We start from the raw sequence: 19,172 nt of genomic DNA, 5'->3' as shown, positions 1-19,172 counted from the left end.
GCGCCACGAGTTAACCACCTCTGTCCTCTTTTCACCTATCACACTTTTCATGCATCATCCAACTTCCCAACCTTCTTCCCGTTTCTTCACAGAATGCACGCTAGGTTCTCGTTTTTCTTCAGCACGAAGTTGAAAATGGAGTTGAGAAAAGGAGACACATGGTCAGCTGGTGATGTTAACAAGCTCCTTGCTGCCCTGAGAAGCTAGATGGAAATGGTTCAAGTTACAAGAGGGATCATCATCAGATCTGGGAGGACAAAGAGTAATTCATGAAGCTTCATTCCCTTCCCTCCCGCCCTCTCATTTGTTGATGATCCCTATAGTCTGCCTTCATAGCAAAACCAAGATTAAGGCATCTGAAGCAACTGCTTTCCGTTCTTCACTCCATCCGTGGCAGCAAGGCCAAGTGGGACTCACGTGCAGCAATGTGAACGTGGCCCAGAAGGTCAGGGAAGCTAGGCGTGGCTAACACACCACAGGCTAAGCCCAAAGCTTTTCAGTATGATCTTGGCATTAACATCAGCAACTAACATGGCTTGGCAACAGGTGCTCAATAACGATTGGCTGAATAAGACCTTCCTTTTCTGCCAAGGTCTACTTTCTAGTGAACACATAGGTGGAAGTCAGACAGAAGTAGTTAACTCTTTCAATGCCGGGAGAGCACGGGTATACTGTATAGTCATCACTTCATGTCAATGTGTTTCTCTAAAATGTTCGCATCACAGGTTCCTGATTGCAGAGTTCTTGCTAGATGCTAGCTAAAGAGTATGTTTTAAAGGCAACCACAATCCGTTTTGAAATTAGAACATTGTAAATGTTAATATAGAATAGATGAATTAAGAACCCTCGCACCAATGTGTAACAAAACATCACAGTTCGGTCAAGCAGAAACATATCTCAGCAATGCAATTCCAGATGGGTAATGATTCCAGAGCAAACTAAAGTTTGAAGAAAGAGCATTTATCTAACGGCTTCCTTAATGCTAAGAATTGGGATAAACCCAAAGTAGAAAGAGTAAGGAGGATATATTTTAAGTACGAATAAAATTTTAAACCTCAAGTCAAGAGGACCATCAAGCTACACAGTACTGTGCCGCTCCTTGGTCCTTTCGATAGGAGTGGGAGGATTACAAGCAGGGCAGGAATAATTTTGTAGGACTCAAAACGTATGTCTAGAACGTGATCTTAAAAGACATTACCTCTAATCGGGTTAAGGAAATCCCAGAGAATAATTCATACCATTACAATAAAAACACTACTGTATACAGAAATAAAAATATTCCTTTCTCCAGATTTTAAGAAGAGACAGGGTTTTAAGGAATTACGATGATCATGTCTTTTTTTTTTTTTTGAAGTTATATCAATCAGACTTCTCAGGCAAAGGTGAACTGCTGGGTCTACAACTCCATCCTCCCTATAAAACTGTCCACAGGCCTTTTCTGTGTTCACCGGTGTACCTGTCCCATTCCCAGCTTCCTTCCTACGCGCCAGCCAGAGCACCGGCTCTCCTAGCAGTCTCTAACACAAGCCACTATTTCGGGGAAGAATTAAACGAAAGCAGGCCTTAAATGAAGGTCCCCAAGCGACTGTCCCAGCATCTCTTCCAATTAATTGCAATTCCAATCCCTGCAGTTCACATGCTGTGTCATGAGCAGGTTCATTATGAGCCCTTCCTTCCAGCTTCCTAAAAAGGTCCGATTTCCTGAGGCCGAGTCCACCCTGAACTGGAAGTGAGGGAGGAGCAGCACGGGAACAGCCCAAGTGGGCCAGCGAGCCCACACCCACGTCACAAAGGGTCTCGACACAAAATGCGAAAGCCAACAGCAAGCACAAACACTGCGCCGCTCGGTTTGCTCAGTGTGAGGCCGGTTCCGTGACGGCTCCATCACAGGGCCTATCGGTGAGCTCTGTGTCACAACTGGGCACAGGCGGGACTCAGACGTCCAGCTCGCGGCCAACGACTCTGGGCTGCGGTTTACCTGGTGGCGTCCCCTCCGGTAGAAGGAAGGAGGAACAGGAAAATAGAAGCTAGAAATGTAAACTGTTCCCGCAGGACCCTTAAGACCTGGGTCCACATCTCTCACAGGCTCATCCTGTCACATCTGTTCATCCGAGAGCCAGGCTGGCTTTTCTGCAGAGCGAGCCCCGCCCACCTTGCTCGTTCTTTAACAGGAGATTATGTCCGTATTAAGCGTAAGGCTTCCACGCCTCTCTTTTTCCTCTAGACAGCATATTTTGTCCAAAGAAACAGGCGTTTAAAGACAGGTCTATTTCAGACATAACACTGGACTGAATGCCAACTAGCACTGCTCCATATAAAATAGTTTTACTGGAACAGAAACTTAGGTGAAATCATCTTTTTATGGAGAGTGGCTATACTACCTTGGTTTTCTAATTAATTTTTTATTTTAATTAATTTTCAGTCAATTCCCAATAAATTAATTTCCAATTAATTTAAACATTCTTTGTTTTCTTCCATAGAATTTTACAGAGAATTTTCAAATGTAGAACCACACATTTGTTACTCAAAGGATTTTTTGTTTTTGTTTTCACTGTAAAGAGCACTTGAATGACTAAATTCCCTGTTGTGACACACTTCTCTAAATGAGAACAAGGGGATGTTTGTGTATTAGTTTAGCTGGTATATCTCTTGCCAAGGTTTAAAATATGTTTGAGACATTTATAATTAGCTGATAGTAAGGTGGTATTCCATATCTCAAAAATACATGTATAGCTAGAAAAGTAGATAATTCTACTTAAAATGTAATTCAGGTTAAAATGAACAAAAACGTTCTCTTACCTTTAGGTCTTTCCAACTGTCCAGGAGCTTGGTGGCCAGGTCACTTATGTCGACGGTTTTATCCGGCTGTTCCTGGCTCCTCTCACTCTCCACATCAGAGACACCCTCCTCTTCGTCTTGGGACGGCGTTTCCTCGGCAATGTGCTCTTCCAGCTTCGCGCCGTTGCTCTCTTTCGGCTCTATTTCGACGTCAGCCTCGGGTTCGGGGGTGGGTAGCTTACTGGCCTCCCCAGCAATTTCACTATCAACTTTAGATTCAGGCAGCTGTTGTGTGAGGAGCTGCTGGGACTGTACGTCATCCTCTTCCTCTACAGGGATGGTCTCTAACTGGTCATGGTCCTCTTTGCCATCTTTGCCTTCTAGCTCGCTGGTGGCATCAGAGATGGCACTGTCCATGCTGTTTTCGCTTATAATTTTAAGTCTGCGGAACATGAGCTTCTTGGGGGTGTCTGTGTCAGCCTCCGTGCTCAGCTTGGCGGAAGGGTCGGGGGTGTTGAGCGGGGTGTGGGCCCGGGACGTGTTCTCACTGGAATACCCATCTCCTTCGCTCAGCTGAGGAACAGCAGTCCTGGTCTGAGACCAGCGCTGAATGATTGGAAGTACTTTGCTTTCTTCCAGCATGTTTTTAGTAGGAATAGGTAAGTGTTCCAAAGTCTTTATAATCTGATTAAACACAATAAAAAAAAAAATCACATCACTTTGTACACCTGACTCTTCAAACCTCTGGATGGGGCCAGATCATTCCCGCAGGAGCAGTGGGTTTTTTCAGTTTGTTCTTTTTTTTTTTTTTTTTTTTTACTGTCTTATTAAGACCTAAGTCTCTATAATCACAAAAGGATTCAAATGTCATAATAACATTTATCTATCAAAGGGAAGGAAAACTTTCAGTAACACTCATCAGCAAAAATAACATGTACAGCAGGTGACTGCTCACAACATCAAATAGGAGTGATTCATATTAATATTCCCCGCCTGGTTAGATTTTTAAAAATATTTAAACTACCAGACATCACCTTGGGTATCTTTTTGTAAAGTTTCCCAAGTGACTGTGATACAGTGTGGGAACTATGCAACCATGTACAGTTAAATGGTATCTCACAGAGACACAAAAAACTGCAAATACTTACCTCTTTAGCCTTAGATAAACCCAGGAAAGAGACTCTTGATTCAGAAATAACCACCCCTCCCACTCTAAATACAAGAGTTTTCTCCCAAGTACAGCCTGCACTGTATTTCTACCAAAACCCTAAGGTTTCCCCAACTTCTACTTCCTGCCAAATCTCCTGGGAGAAGAATGAAGGCAAGACAATCACTTATGTGCCCACTTTTTTTTATGATTAAAAGGAACTACATTTAAACCACGTTAGGTATATTTTTTAATTCATGGGAAGGTATAAATCACAACCCCACTAACAATGCTACCAACGAACATTTACCTAGATCTTTTAAAACACTCATTTACTCCCCAAAATGTTCTTACTCTTGTCATCCAGAATTCAGTTCCTCACTAATTTTTTTAGAGCCCCGAAGTGAGTTCATATGGTTCCTATCTTTTAAAGCTATGGTTTTAGTGCCCTGTCTGGTGTGGCTCAGTGGATAGAGCATCAGCCTGCGGACTGAAGGGTCCAGGTTCGATTCCGTCAAGGGCACATGCCAGGGTTGTGGGCTTGATCTCCAGTAGAGGGTGTGCAGGAGGCAGCCGATCAATAATTGTCTCTCATCATTGATGTCTCCATCTCTCTCTCCCTCTCCCTTCCTCTCTGAAATCAATAAAAATATAAAAAAACACACATAAAAAGTATGGTTTTAGCAACAAACGGGATTCTTCACTTAACTATGATATGATATCTTGCTTTCCCAGTTCCCTTAAACTCACTACTAGAGAAGTGTATGTAAGGATTACAGTTGGGATGACACTGGGATGATGGAAATACTTGCCGCCAGCAGTAAATGCTATGCTAAATCCATTGTCTCCGACAGGACCGCACCCCGCCACCCAGGCAACCAGCGGATTTAAGAATCAAGAGCGCCGACGGCGAGCTCACCTCCTCCTGAAGCTTCTGGTTGCTCTCCCGGCCGTCCCCCAGCTCCGCCATCCAGATCCACAGCAGGGACAGCCCGTGGCGCTCCAGAAAGGACTTCAGGCGCGACTGGGAGTGAGTGTTCTTTCATGGCGGCAGGAAGCAGGGTGCCGGGTGTTTGGGGGTGGGGTGGGGAGGGGAGGGGAGAAGAATACCAGACAGAATGTTAAAGAGGGCCCACAGAGAAAACTAAAGAGTTTGGTTATAGTATTCCAAAAAACCTAGAAACTACTTTAACTCAACTAGAACTAGGTAACTGAAAAATTGCTTTAAAGTAAGAAATTATAATCTTTTTTGATACCCAAATATATCCAGTCAACCTTTACTTTATTAAAGTAGAAAATTATATAAACATTAATATGTCATTTACAATGAAATACAATTCTAAAGGACTAAGAAAAAATTTACATTCACCATTTTTGTTGAAAAAGCTAAAACTATAAAGATAAACTGGAGTAAATGAGATTACTATTAAAATTTCTTGCTCTGAGATCCTGCGGTTAAAATGGCTTTGTTATACTCATAACCACGGGGGAGAGCGTCTAGCCCTCCATCCACATACCACAGCAAAGGAACATATCAAGTATCATGAATTGTTGCATAAAAACTCACCATGTTCTGATTAAAGAGAGAAAGCAAGTAGGATCTACTAATAGACTAAATTATGGTGAATGCTCCAGCCATTTTTAAGAATACATGCTTTCCAAGTCATGCAGAACTCACATATCCATTTTTAAAATAAGAGAAATTCTTCTCATCAGAATTAGTCCTTCATTCACTTTTTCTGAACTGTAGTTTCAATGTCCCTCATCCAATTCAGAAATAGAAAATAAATTAATAAATATCAAAGTGCTCACCTGGATGAGCTTGAGACAGGTAAGTTTCTGTTCCAAAGTTTCAATTCTAACCATTAGCCGAGATAAGCTGAGCACCTGATTTTTATCCGAGAGGCCCTCCCCATTCTCCATCAGCGCTTCTAGCTCTCCATCCACCTACCACAGCAAAGGAAATGTCTGGTTACAAAACAGCATCGACCCATGCACCAAGAGGTCACCCTTTCGATTCCCAGTCAGGGCACAGGCCTGGGTTGCAGGCTCAATCCTCAGTAGGGGGCGTGCAGGAGGCAGCCGATCAATGCTGATGTTTCTCCTTGTACCTTATTTAAGGGCTTATTGTGAGAATTAAACGAGTTAATATGTCAAGTGCTTAGAAGAGTGCTTGGCATACAGTTGTACTATGTGTTCTCTACAAAAAGAGCTGAAGCACATACAATACTTCAAAGAGCTTTTTTTCGTGTTGGGTGGTAGAAATATGGGTGTTTATTATAAACTCTCCCCTTTTTTTACATTTTTAAAATGGCATTTTTCAAAGCTTTCTGCTATCTATGTCTTCTTACAGAATTCAGTTTCTTCATAATTAATTCTCTTCAATTAATTTGGGCTTAATGACATAATCTTGAAACATTATATTTTTATCTACTCCATGTTGGCTGCTGTCTCCTCACCTAAACCGTAAGATTGACGTCATTTATGATTCCTAACCTTATCGTATATAACAAAGAACTAATATGCTAATTCGACCGAACAGCCGAATGACCATCCGGACGACATTCTGGATGACCGTCCAGATGACCTTCGGATGAAGCCGGGCTGCGAGGCCTCTAGTAGGTTCACAGCAAGCCCAGGAATGAGCCAACGGCACAAGATCACAGTGGAATGTGCTAACTAACGTCCCAGCCCCCAGGCCCTTCTCCTGGCCCCCCACTAGGAGTCACAGGCCTGGAGAAGGGACCAGAAATATGCAGGTGGTTATGAGGCTAAGAAACACTGCTCTGAAAAAGGAATCTTCAGAGAAGGGAGGGGGAATTTACAAAAAACAACAGTAACACAAAGACTCTGTCCCAGTTACGAGCCCCTATAAGTAACAAAATACCTCCTGCCTTCAGGAGTGACTCAGGGGAGCTGGGGTGGAAGAAGGCTATCGCCTGCTGTTCTGATGTATTAAATGAAAAGACCGTGTGGGACCATTTCTTTCTCACTCTTAGGTTGCCTGTTACCTCTCAAAACTCACTTCACAGCCGAAACCGGTTTGGCTCAGTGGATAGAGCGTCGGCCTGCGGACTGAAGGGTCCCGGGTTCGATTCCGGTCAAGGGCATGTACCTTGGTTGCAGGCACATCCCCGGTGGGGGGTGTGCAGGAGGCAGCTGATCAATGTTTCTCTCTCATCGATGTTTCTAGTTCTCTATCCCTCTCCCTTCCTCTCTGTAAAAACTCAATAAAATATATTTTAAAACAAACAAACAAACAAACAAACAAAAAAACTCACTTCACATCCCAGAGAGGGTTTCCAGAGACACTGAGAACACGTGCAGGTGCTGGCGGTCCAAACCAAACAGCCCAACACGAACGCCAGGGCTACAGAGCGGCCTCACTGAGCTAACAGAGACACTGCCGTTCTACTTGGGATCAGGGTGCTACCGGCTCTACACAACCATTAGCCCATGTGTTTTCAAGATGACTTCAAACGTATCCAATTCTAATGTCTGTGACCCCGAAATAAAAGCAGCAATCATTCCTTCTTCTTTTCCATGGTTATCTCACCTGATCCTGAATTTCTCTGGTTGTAGTTCTGACTTTTCAAACTTCAATCAGAAAAGCTACCTTCCTTAAAATGTCTATGGTGAAATTTGAAAAAAAGCCAGAACACTTACAGAATCTTTCTTACGGGATCGTTCCTTCTTCATTTTCCCTCCTGCTGCTCGAATGCTGACTCTGTTCTCTCCTCCCAGGTAACCCCGGCAATTAGCTGACCCACAGAAACATTTCTGCGCTTCTTTTCTGTTCAAGGAGCACGGAAAAATGTCAGCATGTGAAAGGAAACCATATAAAAATGCTGACAACATAATAATTACAAGAGAGAAGTCAATAAAGCCTAAAGAAGAAAAAATTTATTTTGAGACTCCAAAAAAACCGATACTGCCCTAACCGGTGTGGCTCAGTGGATAGAGCGTCGGCCTGGGGACTCAAGGGTCCCAGGTTCGATTCTGGTCAAGGGCATGTACCTTGGTTGCAGGCACATCCCCAGTGGTGGGGGAGGGGGGGTGCAGGAGGCAGCTGATCGATGTTTCTCTCTCATTGATGTTTCTAACTCTCCCTCTCCGTGAAAAATCAATAAAATATATTTTTAAAAATTTAAAAAAAACCTGATACTATCCAATGCCTGAAAATTGCTCTTAAAAATATTTATTCTTTTTCCAATCTTTCTTTATTAGCTAGATAAAACTAGCCAAGAGGTTAATGAGTAATTTCTTTATTTTATAAAAGTACCTACTAATATGTGAAAATAAGAGCTCATATACATATTTGGACTAAGAACAAAACTGCTGAAATAGTTCAATATCTCTTACTTACATGTAAACATTTAACTGGCACAGAGAACAACTAAAGGTATTATTATAAAAAGATGTATAGAGGACAGCACAAACAAAACCAATGCCCAGATGCATTAGAAATGGTGATGCCGTTCATCATACTTCATTTATCAGCTGAAATAACATCCATAAAGAACTTCCTCTCATCAAGTATTTGGTTAAACCTGAAGTAGAATTCACTTGAAAAGGCCGGATAAATGCTTTCTTTCTTTTTTAATTCTTAAAATTCATTTTCAAAGTCATGAATTGTTTCTCATCAATTATGATGAGTGCAATTTTACTTTCAAAATACTATTACTATTTAAGGGTTCACATAATGTGTTTCAAACGGCTGCAGTTGTTACCCTATTGATGCTTACGTGTTAATAGGAACTCTCCCACTTCTGCTATTTGAGCTAGCTCCTGAGCCCTTTGACTTGACCCTCCTCACCTTCTATAATAATAATGAAAGTGTATATGCTAATTAGACCAGACATCCTTCGGAATGACCTTCCGGACAAAGCCGGGGCTGCAAGGGAAGCCCGGGTCCCGGGTGCCAGAGGAATTCCGTGCATCAGGCCTCTGGTATCTTATAACTGGCTTTGTGGTACAAGATAATCCCGTACCACCTCGTTCAATTCCTGTTTAAAGCTTGAAATCAGCTTGCTCCAAGGAAACATGTTCCTTTTAGTGGGATTTTGAAAAACCACAATGTAGATGCTTGGGGTATTCATTGCTACTTCATTACTTATTGATTTTGGTAAACAAAACTAGGTAACAAATTTTTTTTCAAAGTACAATATGGCATAGATGAAACAAGTGTAAGCGTGAGTTGATAACTGGTAAATGATGAATTAGAGATGAACTGTACTATCCTCTTTACACACACACACTATTGACATTTCTATAATTAAAATTTTTAAATTACATTAGAAACATAATTATATATGAAGTATGAAGTTCAGAGGAAAATTATGCTGTTCATGCACAATATCCTTTAATGGCTAAAAGTGCCATACAGTAGGAAAAACTCACAAAATTCTAAGTCCACTATAGATAAGAGCTGGTAATAGAGGTGACTTCTCAGCAGCTCACATCAGTTTCCTATCTCTGTATCTGAACAGCCCCCTTTCCCACAGAAGCAGCAGCACAGAGAGAAACACTCACCCGTATCTCTGGAACTGGTAGTCAAACGTCAGCTCTGAGCCTGAAGGAACCAGTTTGGTGGTGAAAAACCCAACCCTCAGCTGTCCATTCACAGTCCACTGAGATGTTGTTTGTAAAAGAAAAGAAATTAGTGACTAATTAATCTATGTGGTTTTTTTTAAAAAGATTATCATTATCAACCTTAATTATGCATGTTCCTCTTTAGAAGATAAAGGCTTTTCCAAATAGGTAAATTGGGGAACTTTTTTTCTTTAAATAAACTAACATTAAAGTGCTACTCTTATTTCATGAACTACCAGATTGAATATCATCTATAATTTGTATCTAATAAAAGTAACTGTTACTTTAACTCATTTTGATAGGCGAATTTCCACATAGTAAAGATTCGCTTGTACTAGAAATAGGCAAATAGGGAATGCTTGGTGTCACTGAGTATCACAGGCCAACTCACATTCTGTGACAAGTGATTCTGTTCTAAGGTGAGATGGGGTACGGAACCAGGGGGAAATGATGCCAAAGATGACCTTGGTGAAGCAGTGGCCACACTGCTGAGTGCAGTGAGAGGGAGGAACAGGTGTAAAAACTCAGGAATTAAAATGGGCTAGTGCACAGGAGTCAGGCCGTGTAGTTCCAGATCATTTGCGATGGAAGTCGACGGCAGGGCGCCTTTCCAGACCATCGGAACATGTTATTGATGAAAAATCCGACTTAAGAAGATGAAGGGCACCATGCAGTTGGAGTCTCACCGCCAGACATGGGGTCGCCAGCTGCAGGCAAAACTGAGCCAGAGCTGTAGGCGGAGTAATTTCAGACCAGTGCCTCCTAGTCACGATATGGCTCAGCTTTCAGAAAGAGTCATATTTAAGGTCGAGTAGCATGTAGATCAAAGGCAAAAAATACCCAGGATTCAAAACCACTATTTCAATGTGAGAGGGGACCGTTGGGATCTATGTTTCCTAGGGAGTGGATCCATAGTTTTCTTAACCTAGAAAAGAACCAAAGTTCTAATCTATTTATATATTTTAAATCTAAGCTCCAAGCACAAGTGAGGCATATCCAAAGTGACAACTCCACGGTGAGTGGACTTACCCAGTGCCAACTCTGTGCCAGGCACAGCACGTGCAGAAAAGCAAGCCCCACAGCCTGGCCTGTGGGGAGGAGCAGTGTGTCCACATGCACACCACACGAAATCCCTCTCGTCTGAGGCCACTTCGCCCTTTTTGTACCATTAAAACGGTAAAATTTGGAACCTGGGTAGGAGCTGACAAAAATCTGAATAGGCCCAGTTGGTGTGGCTCAGTGGTTGAGTGTCGACCCATGAACCAAGAGGTCACTGGTTCAATTCCCAGTCAGGGCACATGCAAGGGCTGCAGGCTTAATCCCCAGTGGGGGGCGTGCAGGAGGCAGCCGACTGATGTTTCTCTCTCATTGGTGTTTCTTTCTATCCCTCTCCCTTCCTCTCTCTAAAAATCAATAAAAACATTTTTAAAAATTTGAATAGTGCACACACACTGGACTCCATAAAAATCAAAATTTAGTTTTGTATTTTGGCAACTCTGAAATAGTATCTAAAATTTATGGGCAAAGAGTGGTGAGAATTAAATGCAACAGGAGTTTTCTGGATCGAATACTAGACCAAAAAAATGACAGATGGTAAAACTTGAATAAGGTCTTTAGACTAGGTAACAGTTAACAGTATATCCTGGGTTGAGTAATTGTATTATGGTTATGTACAATGTACATTTGGAGAAGCTAAAGTGAAGGATGGTATGAGAACCCTGTAATATCTCAGCACCATTTATTATTTCATAATCTAAACTTACTTCAAAATAAAAACTTTAACAATAAAGTAGGAAAAAATGATTTAAAAATAGAAGTCTTGGGTACTTTTGATACAATCTGAAATGGTCAGAATAGCAATCTTAAATAAATACCCCAAACTCTAAATCTACCTCAACTTACTTTTTGAGTCTCACAGTTTGGTTCACAGCTATGATTCATAAAACGAGAGCAATTTCCTTTCTGAGTGGCATCTATTATCTAGGAAAAGGATAAGATAAGAGTTAAAAATGAGACCTTACCATATAAGGTTCTTGCATTTTGCAAAGGAAGGGCATCAGGCAAATTTAAAATCCCATCCCAACCCCTTTCCTTCAGAAAACTCTCTCCTACCACTTTGTACTGCCAAGTGGAGACCACGTCCCCTGAGGATGAGCTGGCGATAAACGTTTACCCAGACAAAATTACCTCCTCATCTACCATCCGCTCGTTACTCTGAGCTACTTATCTCCCACTGCATCCCAGTCTCGCTTCGTGTGTGACTATGTTCTCAAGCGCATGCTGTGCCAGTGCCACAGCTCACACCGGCGGAGCTGAGTGCCCTGCACCGCTCCTTCCTGGGTCTATCGCCAGAGTCAGATGCAGCAGATCCTGGAGTCCATCTCTAGGATTTGCATTTCCAGACTGAATGCAGAGGCAAAGATGAGAATCTAGCTCAATTCTATGAAGCCAGACATTAAAGAAATTTGTAAAACAAAGTCAATATATGGGCTTATTACTTTGAAAAGGTCTAGTAAATATCAGCTTTAATTTTTGATATAATAAATATTGACAAATATAACCCACAAAAACAAAAGCTCTTTGGGGAGGGGGTCACTGGTAATTGCGAAGAGCTGTAACATGGCCGGCCAGAGTGGTTCAGTGGTGGAGCGTTGACCTATGAACCAGGAGATCAGTCCATTTATATCAATGCCCCTTTTGAATTCAGCAAGTTCCAGACCTGTTTCAAAGCACGCACACACATGCATGCTGCTCACCTCATCATTCTTCAGGGCCATGAAATAGTAGTGGATGTTTTTGTTCCGTGCGTACTCCTTCACCCGGGCCTTAAACTCTTTATGGTCGAGAACCTCGCCACAATATTCCAGGACAAAGGTGTTCCTGGAAAACCGAGGAGAATAGCAGTTCCTGCCCAGGAACACTTTCGCACATGGAAACACGTATGTCCAAGCAAAATTCATGCATTTACAGAAACATCCCACAGTGGGCAAAATTGGTATTGCACAAGACGTAAGTAAAAATACACGTAAAGTACCTAGCATCTACTCCAGGTTAACTTCCTCCTTCCTAATACTTTTAAGAGTGGTGATTCTAAGAAGCTTTTATAATTTACACATAATGCCAAGATGCGTATCCTTATTCTAACTAGACATTAAAACAAACTTGCAACTCTGGTTTACGTCACCATGAAAAAAGTGCTTCACAGTCAGAAACACCTCCGAAGACATCAGGAGGCGCTGGAAAAGCAGAGGCTTTATGTTGGAGGAAAACAGAAGGCAACTTCAAACACACAGCAGCCCTTCCACGGCCTTCGCCCTCCTAGGCCGTGGTTCTCAGCCTTCCTGACGCCGCGACCCTTTAATAAATACAGCTCCTCATGTGGTGCTGACCCCCAACCATAACATTATGTTCGTTGCTACTTCATAACTGTAATTTTGCTACTGTTATAAACCGTCATGTAAATATCTGTGTTTTCCGATGGTCTCAGGCGACCCACAGGTTGAGAATCGCTAGCAGGGTCGCCTAAGACCATCGGAAAACACAGATATTTACATTATGATTCATAACGGTAGCAAAATTACAGTTATGAAGTAGCAACGAAAATAATTTTATGGTTGGGGGTCACCACCACATGAGGAGCTGTATTAAAGGGTCACGGCATTAGAAAGGTTGAGAACCAACTGCTCGAAGGTCTCTAACAATGTCAAAGGTCAAATATGCTGTTTCTGCCCGGCCGGTCTGGCACAGAGGTTTAGTGTGTCAGCCTGTGGACCGAAGGTCTTGGGTTCGATTCCTGGTCAAGGGCATGTACCTCGGTTCCAGGTTCGGATCCCCATCCCTGATCAGGGCGCATATGGAAGGCAACCAATCGATGTGTCTCTCTCACATCAATGTTTCTCTCTCTCTGTCTCCCCCCACCCCTCTACCTCCCTTCACTCTCTAAAAATCAATGGGAAAATATCCTCGGGTAAGGATTTTTTAAAACGCTGTTTCTCTGGCTGCATTCTCTTCAAGTTTTCTCGAGCATTTATCAATAATAACTATTAATTTCTCTCCTTGGCTTCTTTCAGGCACTTTCTACCCTTGATGGTTCTTTCCTTGCTTATTCTCTATTGAAATATTAAATTCTATTTCTGCCCCTTCCCTTTATTCTATAAAAGCTCATTCCCATCATTGACTTCACGTATTACTACCTCCATGTAGTCAAATGCTTCTCTATGCTTTGGTCCCAAGTTACCCCGAACTGACTGACCTGGAAGTCTTGTCTTACCCCTTCAAAATGAATGTGCCCTAACTCTAACCAGAGATTTTATCTTTTTGTTGTTGTTGTTAATCCTCACCCAAGGATATAGTTTTCCATTGATTTTTAGGGAGAGTGGAAGAGAGGGAAAGACAGAGAGAAACCGGCTAGGGCTAACCAGAGATTTTTAAAATGTAAAAATGTAAATCATTTCTATTTGTTTATAACATATTGATATAATCAGTGCACTTATTAAAGAAGAAATTGCCAATTGAAAAAAATTAAAGCTTTTTAGTTTAGAAAATAAAGCAGTTATTAACAAATGAGAAAAGGACAATTATGTAAAAAAGCAAACCTCCAAACAGGATTATAATGATATACATGCATTTGTGCAGCAGTCCATCACAAACACATCTGAATCTCAATAATCAGAATCTATTACTCACAGATAACCCTGAAAGGTCTAATTACTATTGTTATAAACACTTCAATGTTCCTTTCCAACCTCAGAAGCTTATAATTTGGTAAGAAATGTACTAAAATGATGACAAAATTTGAGCTCTTATACTGCTGGACTCTCCACTCTCAAGAAAAAGAAAAAATATAACATCACAGGCTGACATGTAGCTTAAATATGATAATAACTAGCTATAAAACATACCTTATGCAGGATTTGGAACCTCATTTGTAAAAAACATATACATTTCCTTTCCTAACAAAGAAACTAAATCCTCCTCCCGGAACTCATTTAAAGTTCACTGAAGCCCTGGGACAGGTATTCTGCCTCATGTGACAGACAAGATGGAAGTTAGAGAAGTTAGGTGAGCAGCACAGGTCACAAAGCCTAATGCATAACCTGGGATTCAAACCTCACCTGACTGATTGCTTGCCCATCCTATATAATAATAAAAGGCTAATATGCAAATTCTCCCCTCGGGAGTTTGACCGACTGGGAGTTTGACTGCTCACTATGACGTGTGCTGACCACCAGGGGGCAGTGCAGAATGAAGGGAGGCCCCAGCCGGCAGCCGGCAGCCAGGGGAAGGAAGGCCCCGGCTGGCAGCTGGAAGACCCCGATCAGCCCTGATCGCTGGCCAGGCCTAGGAACCCACACCTGTGCACAAATTTCATGCATCAGGCCTCTAGTTATATTATAAAGATGCTTTTTGCTATTACACTAAAATATTCAATTCTGATGGCACTGCTCTCAAATCACCTCTACATTTAAAATATATTTTATTCATTTTTTTACAGAGAGGAAGAAAGAGGGATAGAGTTAGAAACATCGATGGGAGAGAAACATCGATCAGCTGCCTCCTGCACACCCCCCACTGGGGATGTGCCCGCAACCAAGGTACATGTACATGCCCTTGACCGGAATCGAACCTGGGACCCTTCAGTCGGCAGGCCGACGCTCTATCCACTGAGCCCAACCAGCCAGGGCAGATTCTTAATTTTTAGTTAATCTTTGTCTAAGTATGATATTGCTCCTGGCTTAATGAGGTCTATTCACTACACTCCTTCAAGTCTTTAAAGGCAACAATGTGCCCTAGCTGGCTTGGCTCAGTGGATAAAGCGTCGGCCTGTGGACTGAAGGGTCCCGGGTTCGATTCCGGCCAAGGGCACATGCCTGGGTTGTGGGCTTGATCCCCAGTAGGGGGTGTGCAATAGAACATCCTCTCCTCCCTCTCCCCGCCCCCTCCCTGTAACACTAAGAGTCTATGTTGCATTTATCAAGAATTTACATTAGGTTTGAGCTGTGTGTTTTAGTGACACTCTAAGAGGCAGCGTTCAGACATATTACCCACGACTATTCCTGCAACAGAGGCTTAAGTCTAAACTGGAATTCCTTAAAAAATAAAAATACTCTCAATCAAAGAGAAAAGCCTGGCTGGCTTGGGTAGAATAAAAATGTCCCTGAAAATCTGTATCTAGACCAGAGTTAGTTACTTCAGAAACGCACTGGACTAAACGGGGAAGTTCTACGTCATTAACTGTGTTCAAAGGAAGTTTAGTCTATTATTTGTTTAAAATAGTATAAAGTATCCAACTAATTCGATATAGAATACAATACGATGATTCTATAGAGAAGGAAATATATGAGGGTCTGACTATCCACTCTTTATATAATGAAATGTGGTTTTTTCCTGTTTGGTCCCCAAAAGAACAGACTGATACAAACATCATTTCCTACTTTCACAAGAAAAACAGAACGATTTGGCTTTTGGAAGGTAGATGGAATTTCCCAGAAAACTCCATCACCTGTGGTGGTGTGGTGGCGACTGTTAGGCTGGCACCTGTGGGGACTAGTGACTACACATAACCATCAGACTAAAGCCCTCGCCACCCCAATCCCATCTAAGGGGGCCATGTGATTAGAGGGTTCTGAAGGAATAGTTGTGCCTGAGTCTCTAGAATCCAGCAAATGTTCTATTTTCTTCCTTTATTCCTTTTGTGAACTTAAATCATAAACACATATCCCTGGTTAGCGTGGCTCAGTGGTTGAGCGCCAACATATGAACCAGGAGGTCATGGTTGGATTCCCGGTCACGGCTGTGGGCTTGATCCCCAGTGTGGGGCGTGCAGGAGGCAGCCAATCAATGATTCTCTCTCATCATTGATGTTTCTACCTCTCTCTCCCTCTCTGAAGTCAATAAAAATATATTTTTTAAAATGAAATAAACACATATAACCTGCATATACTTAACTTCAAAAGAAAAAGGCCTAAGAATACTTTAATATGTGATATGTGAGAAAACTGTGTTTAAAGGAAATAGTGAATATGGTAGAAAAGAAAGTGAATCTTTCATTGCATTACATATAAAAAGTTTACATGAGTTAGGTGGAAGGCAACATACAAATTGTACTGAGTGTCTGTCAAGAACGCTTTAATTCTCTGCCTCAATATCCTCAGATACTACCTTCTACGTACTCTGATCCAAAATCAGTTCTATGTAAACTAATGCATTCTGTTCTTACTCCTTTTTACCTTTGTAAAATTTCACAGGCGTTTTGGGGATCTATAGCCAATACTTCAGCAATTATTTGGAATTAAAAGAAACATAACTATTAGACAAAAAAGGACCTGCTTAGTTCAAATGTCAAAAATGACAAAATGTCCTTCATATATACATATATATATATATATATATATATATATATATATATGTGTGTGTGTGTGTGTATATATATATATGTATATGTATATGTATATATATAAAAGGCATTCCCCTACCCCCCCACACACACAAGTGGATTTTTTTTTACATACTAGCAACTAAGTGGCCATTCTGTACAATAATCATTATTAAACGTCAGTGTAATAGACAAATTATTTTCCTACAAAGTACCTCATCAACTTCAACAACACGAAAATGAGGTGGAAGGTGATGAAAACGTTACTTACGAAGGAAGGTCTCTGGCAGCTCTCAAGCCCCAGCCTTTCTTCTCTGTGAGTATGACTTCCACATCTGCGTGCTGTTTTCTCTGAAATCGTCTATTGGAGCAATAATCCCCATTTGGACACCGAGAAGAACTGTGAGAAATGAAGAACATTAATTCTTCAACAGCAAAAGAACCAAAAGCGTTGGCTAGCGTACATGGTATATCCCTCTTTACGGCACAGTCAGCCTGTGTGGCGGACCCCCACCCAGGTGGGCCTTCCTGGAACCCTTTCCACCACGAAGGGATCCTTAGAACTGGGGTCTGCGTCGATACCCAATCAGAGGATGCCCAAACAGTCCTGTCACCTCGTCATCGCCCACACTCCGGGTGTCTAGGGTACATTTCCAGGCGTGCTCCTGACAACTCTGCAGGGCTCATTTATTTCCGATCAGTGCACCCTCTCTTATATTCCACTCCAATCATCACTAACTTGATCTTTTGAATGTAGCTAACTGATCTACATTTAAGAGAAACTAAAGCCACCATTTATCATCCTTGTTCAGAGTAAACACAATATAAAGTGGCAAGCCTACTCCCCAGGTATACCAGATAAAAACAATAAATTCTCACTGAATTCTCAGTAGTCCCAAACTGGTAGAAACAAAGGTTTAAAATACTGAGTAAGGCCCTGACTGGTTTGGCTCAGTGGATAGAGCGTCGGCCTGCGGACTGAAGGGTCCCGGGTTCGATTCCGGTCAAGGGCATGTACCTTGGTTGTAGGCACATCCCCAGTAGGGGGTGTGCAGGAGGCAGCTGATCGATATTTCTCCCTCATCAATATTTCTAACTCTCTATCCTTTTCCCTTCCTCTCTGTAAAAAATCAATAAAATATATTTTTAAATAAATAAATAAATAAATACTGAGTAAGGCTAAAAGAGAAATTACCAATCACTTCCAATACATTATTTTTTGTCAAACTAATAGTAAACATTTTCATAGATGTTCGAAGGATGAAGGTTCACTTTAGAGGGAGGTAGGGAAGGAACGCTTTCGGAGGGAGCAGGATTCGAGCAGAGCCTGACGGTACGGAGGACATGGACAGTAAGGAAAACAAGAGCCACAACAGCAGTGCCTGCCTGTGTGCAGAAACAGGAAGCAAGGCCCACAAAGGAAACGGAGCTACGCGCCGAGGATAACTGACCGGCAAGGTGGGCTGCTGGAAGATGGAAGGAAGGCTGTTGCTTCACTGTGAAGGGCTCTGAATACAGGCTGGATCTGAACGAAACCCCAGGGGCTACCGAAAGGGTGAGTGTGGGAGGGACAGGAAGGAGGATCTGCACGTCACTCCTATTGGCAAGAGAAGCTGCAGACGGCAGAGACCAGAGCAGCAGCGCCAAGTTCGGGAACAGGGTTAGTTCTCGTCTCTTCTTCGTCCACGTACACTGTCCCCCTACTTTAAGTGTCGGTAAGGAATACTGAAAATGCTCTCACTCCCTTATTTTTACAGTATCTATGTTTTATTTTTTAACATTGTAACATGAGCAAAACCAAAAACCTAGCCTTGAAACATTCATTAACACTAAAAATAAGGTAACACCATAAATCACCTTTAATAGTCTTTTCATGTTAAAAAATTTATCACACATTTTTAATGTACAGATATTCACTATTTATTTAAAAAAAAATAGACAAGCGTCTACCAACAGAAGATGAATACTTAGGGGTTAACTCTGGATAGAATGCGTAAGGCAGCTACGGGAAAGGCTTAGGGAGGCCCTTTACGTGGGGCTCTGTTTTATTAAGTGTGTGTATGGTGGGGCGAAGGGGAAGAGAACGAACATTTTAAAAGTAGATACAGTAAGATTTAATTTCTGTACATAAAAAGAGTAAATATTTACCTATGTTGACATAGACATAAAACTTACCTAGAAAGACTACAAAGAGAGACTGCGGTTTGGGAGAGAAATACATTTTATTTTATGAATTTTTGAAATAATAGGGTTTTATCTCATTTTACAGTAAAAGCTAAC

At 41.8% G+C, this 19,172-nt stretch overlaps 1 protein-coding gene across 1 annotated transcript in view; it reads right to left on the bottom strand.

The window, feature by feature from the left end:
* SETD2 (SET domain containing 2, histone lysine methyltransferase) overlaps window positions 1-19,172 on the bottom strand; it is a 76,568-nt gene that overhangs the window by 31,715 nt on the left and 25,681 nt on the right. The window contains exons 5-12 of the mRNA XM_080676494.1: window positions 17,164-17,292; window positions 12,274-12,397; window positions 11,420-11,497; window positions 9,458-9,555; window positions 7,592-7,718; window positions 5,738-5,872; window positions 4,845-4,964; window positions 2,800-3,462 (exon numbers count right to left, since the gene is read on the bottom strand). Coding sequence (XP_080532620.1) covers window positions 2,800-3,462; window positions 4,845-4,964; window positions 5,738-5,872; window positions 7,592-7,718; window positions 9,458-9,555; window positions 11,420-11,497; window positions 12,274-12,397; window positions 17,164-17,292 — 1,474 coding nt within the window. The remainder of the gene's footprint in view (window positions 1-2,799; window positions 3,463-4,844; window positions 4,965-5,737; window positions 5,873-7,591; window positions 7,719-9,457; window positions 9,556-11,419; window positions 11,498-12,273; window positions 12,398-17,163; window positions 17,293-19,172) is intronic.

This window comes from Plecotus auritus, assembly GCF_963455305.1.
Source record: "Plecotus auritus genome assembly, chromosome: 6".
Lineage (NCBI taxonomy): Eukaryota > Metazoa > Chordata > Mammalia > Chiroptera > Vespertilionidae > Plecotus > Plecotus auritus.
The sequence above is the reverse complement of the archived record's forward strand: the minus strand, read 5'-3'. Positions and strand labels throughout refer to the sequence as shown.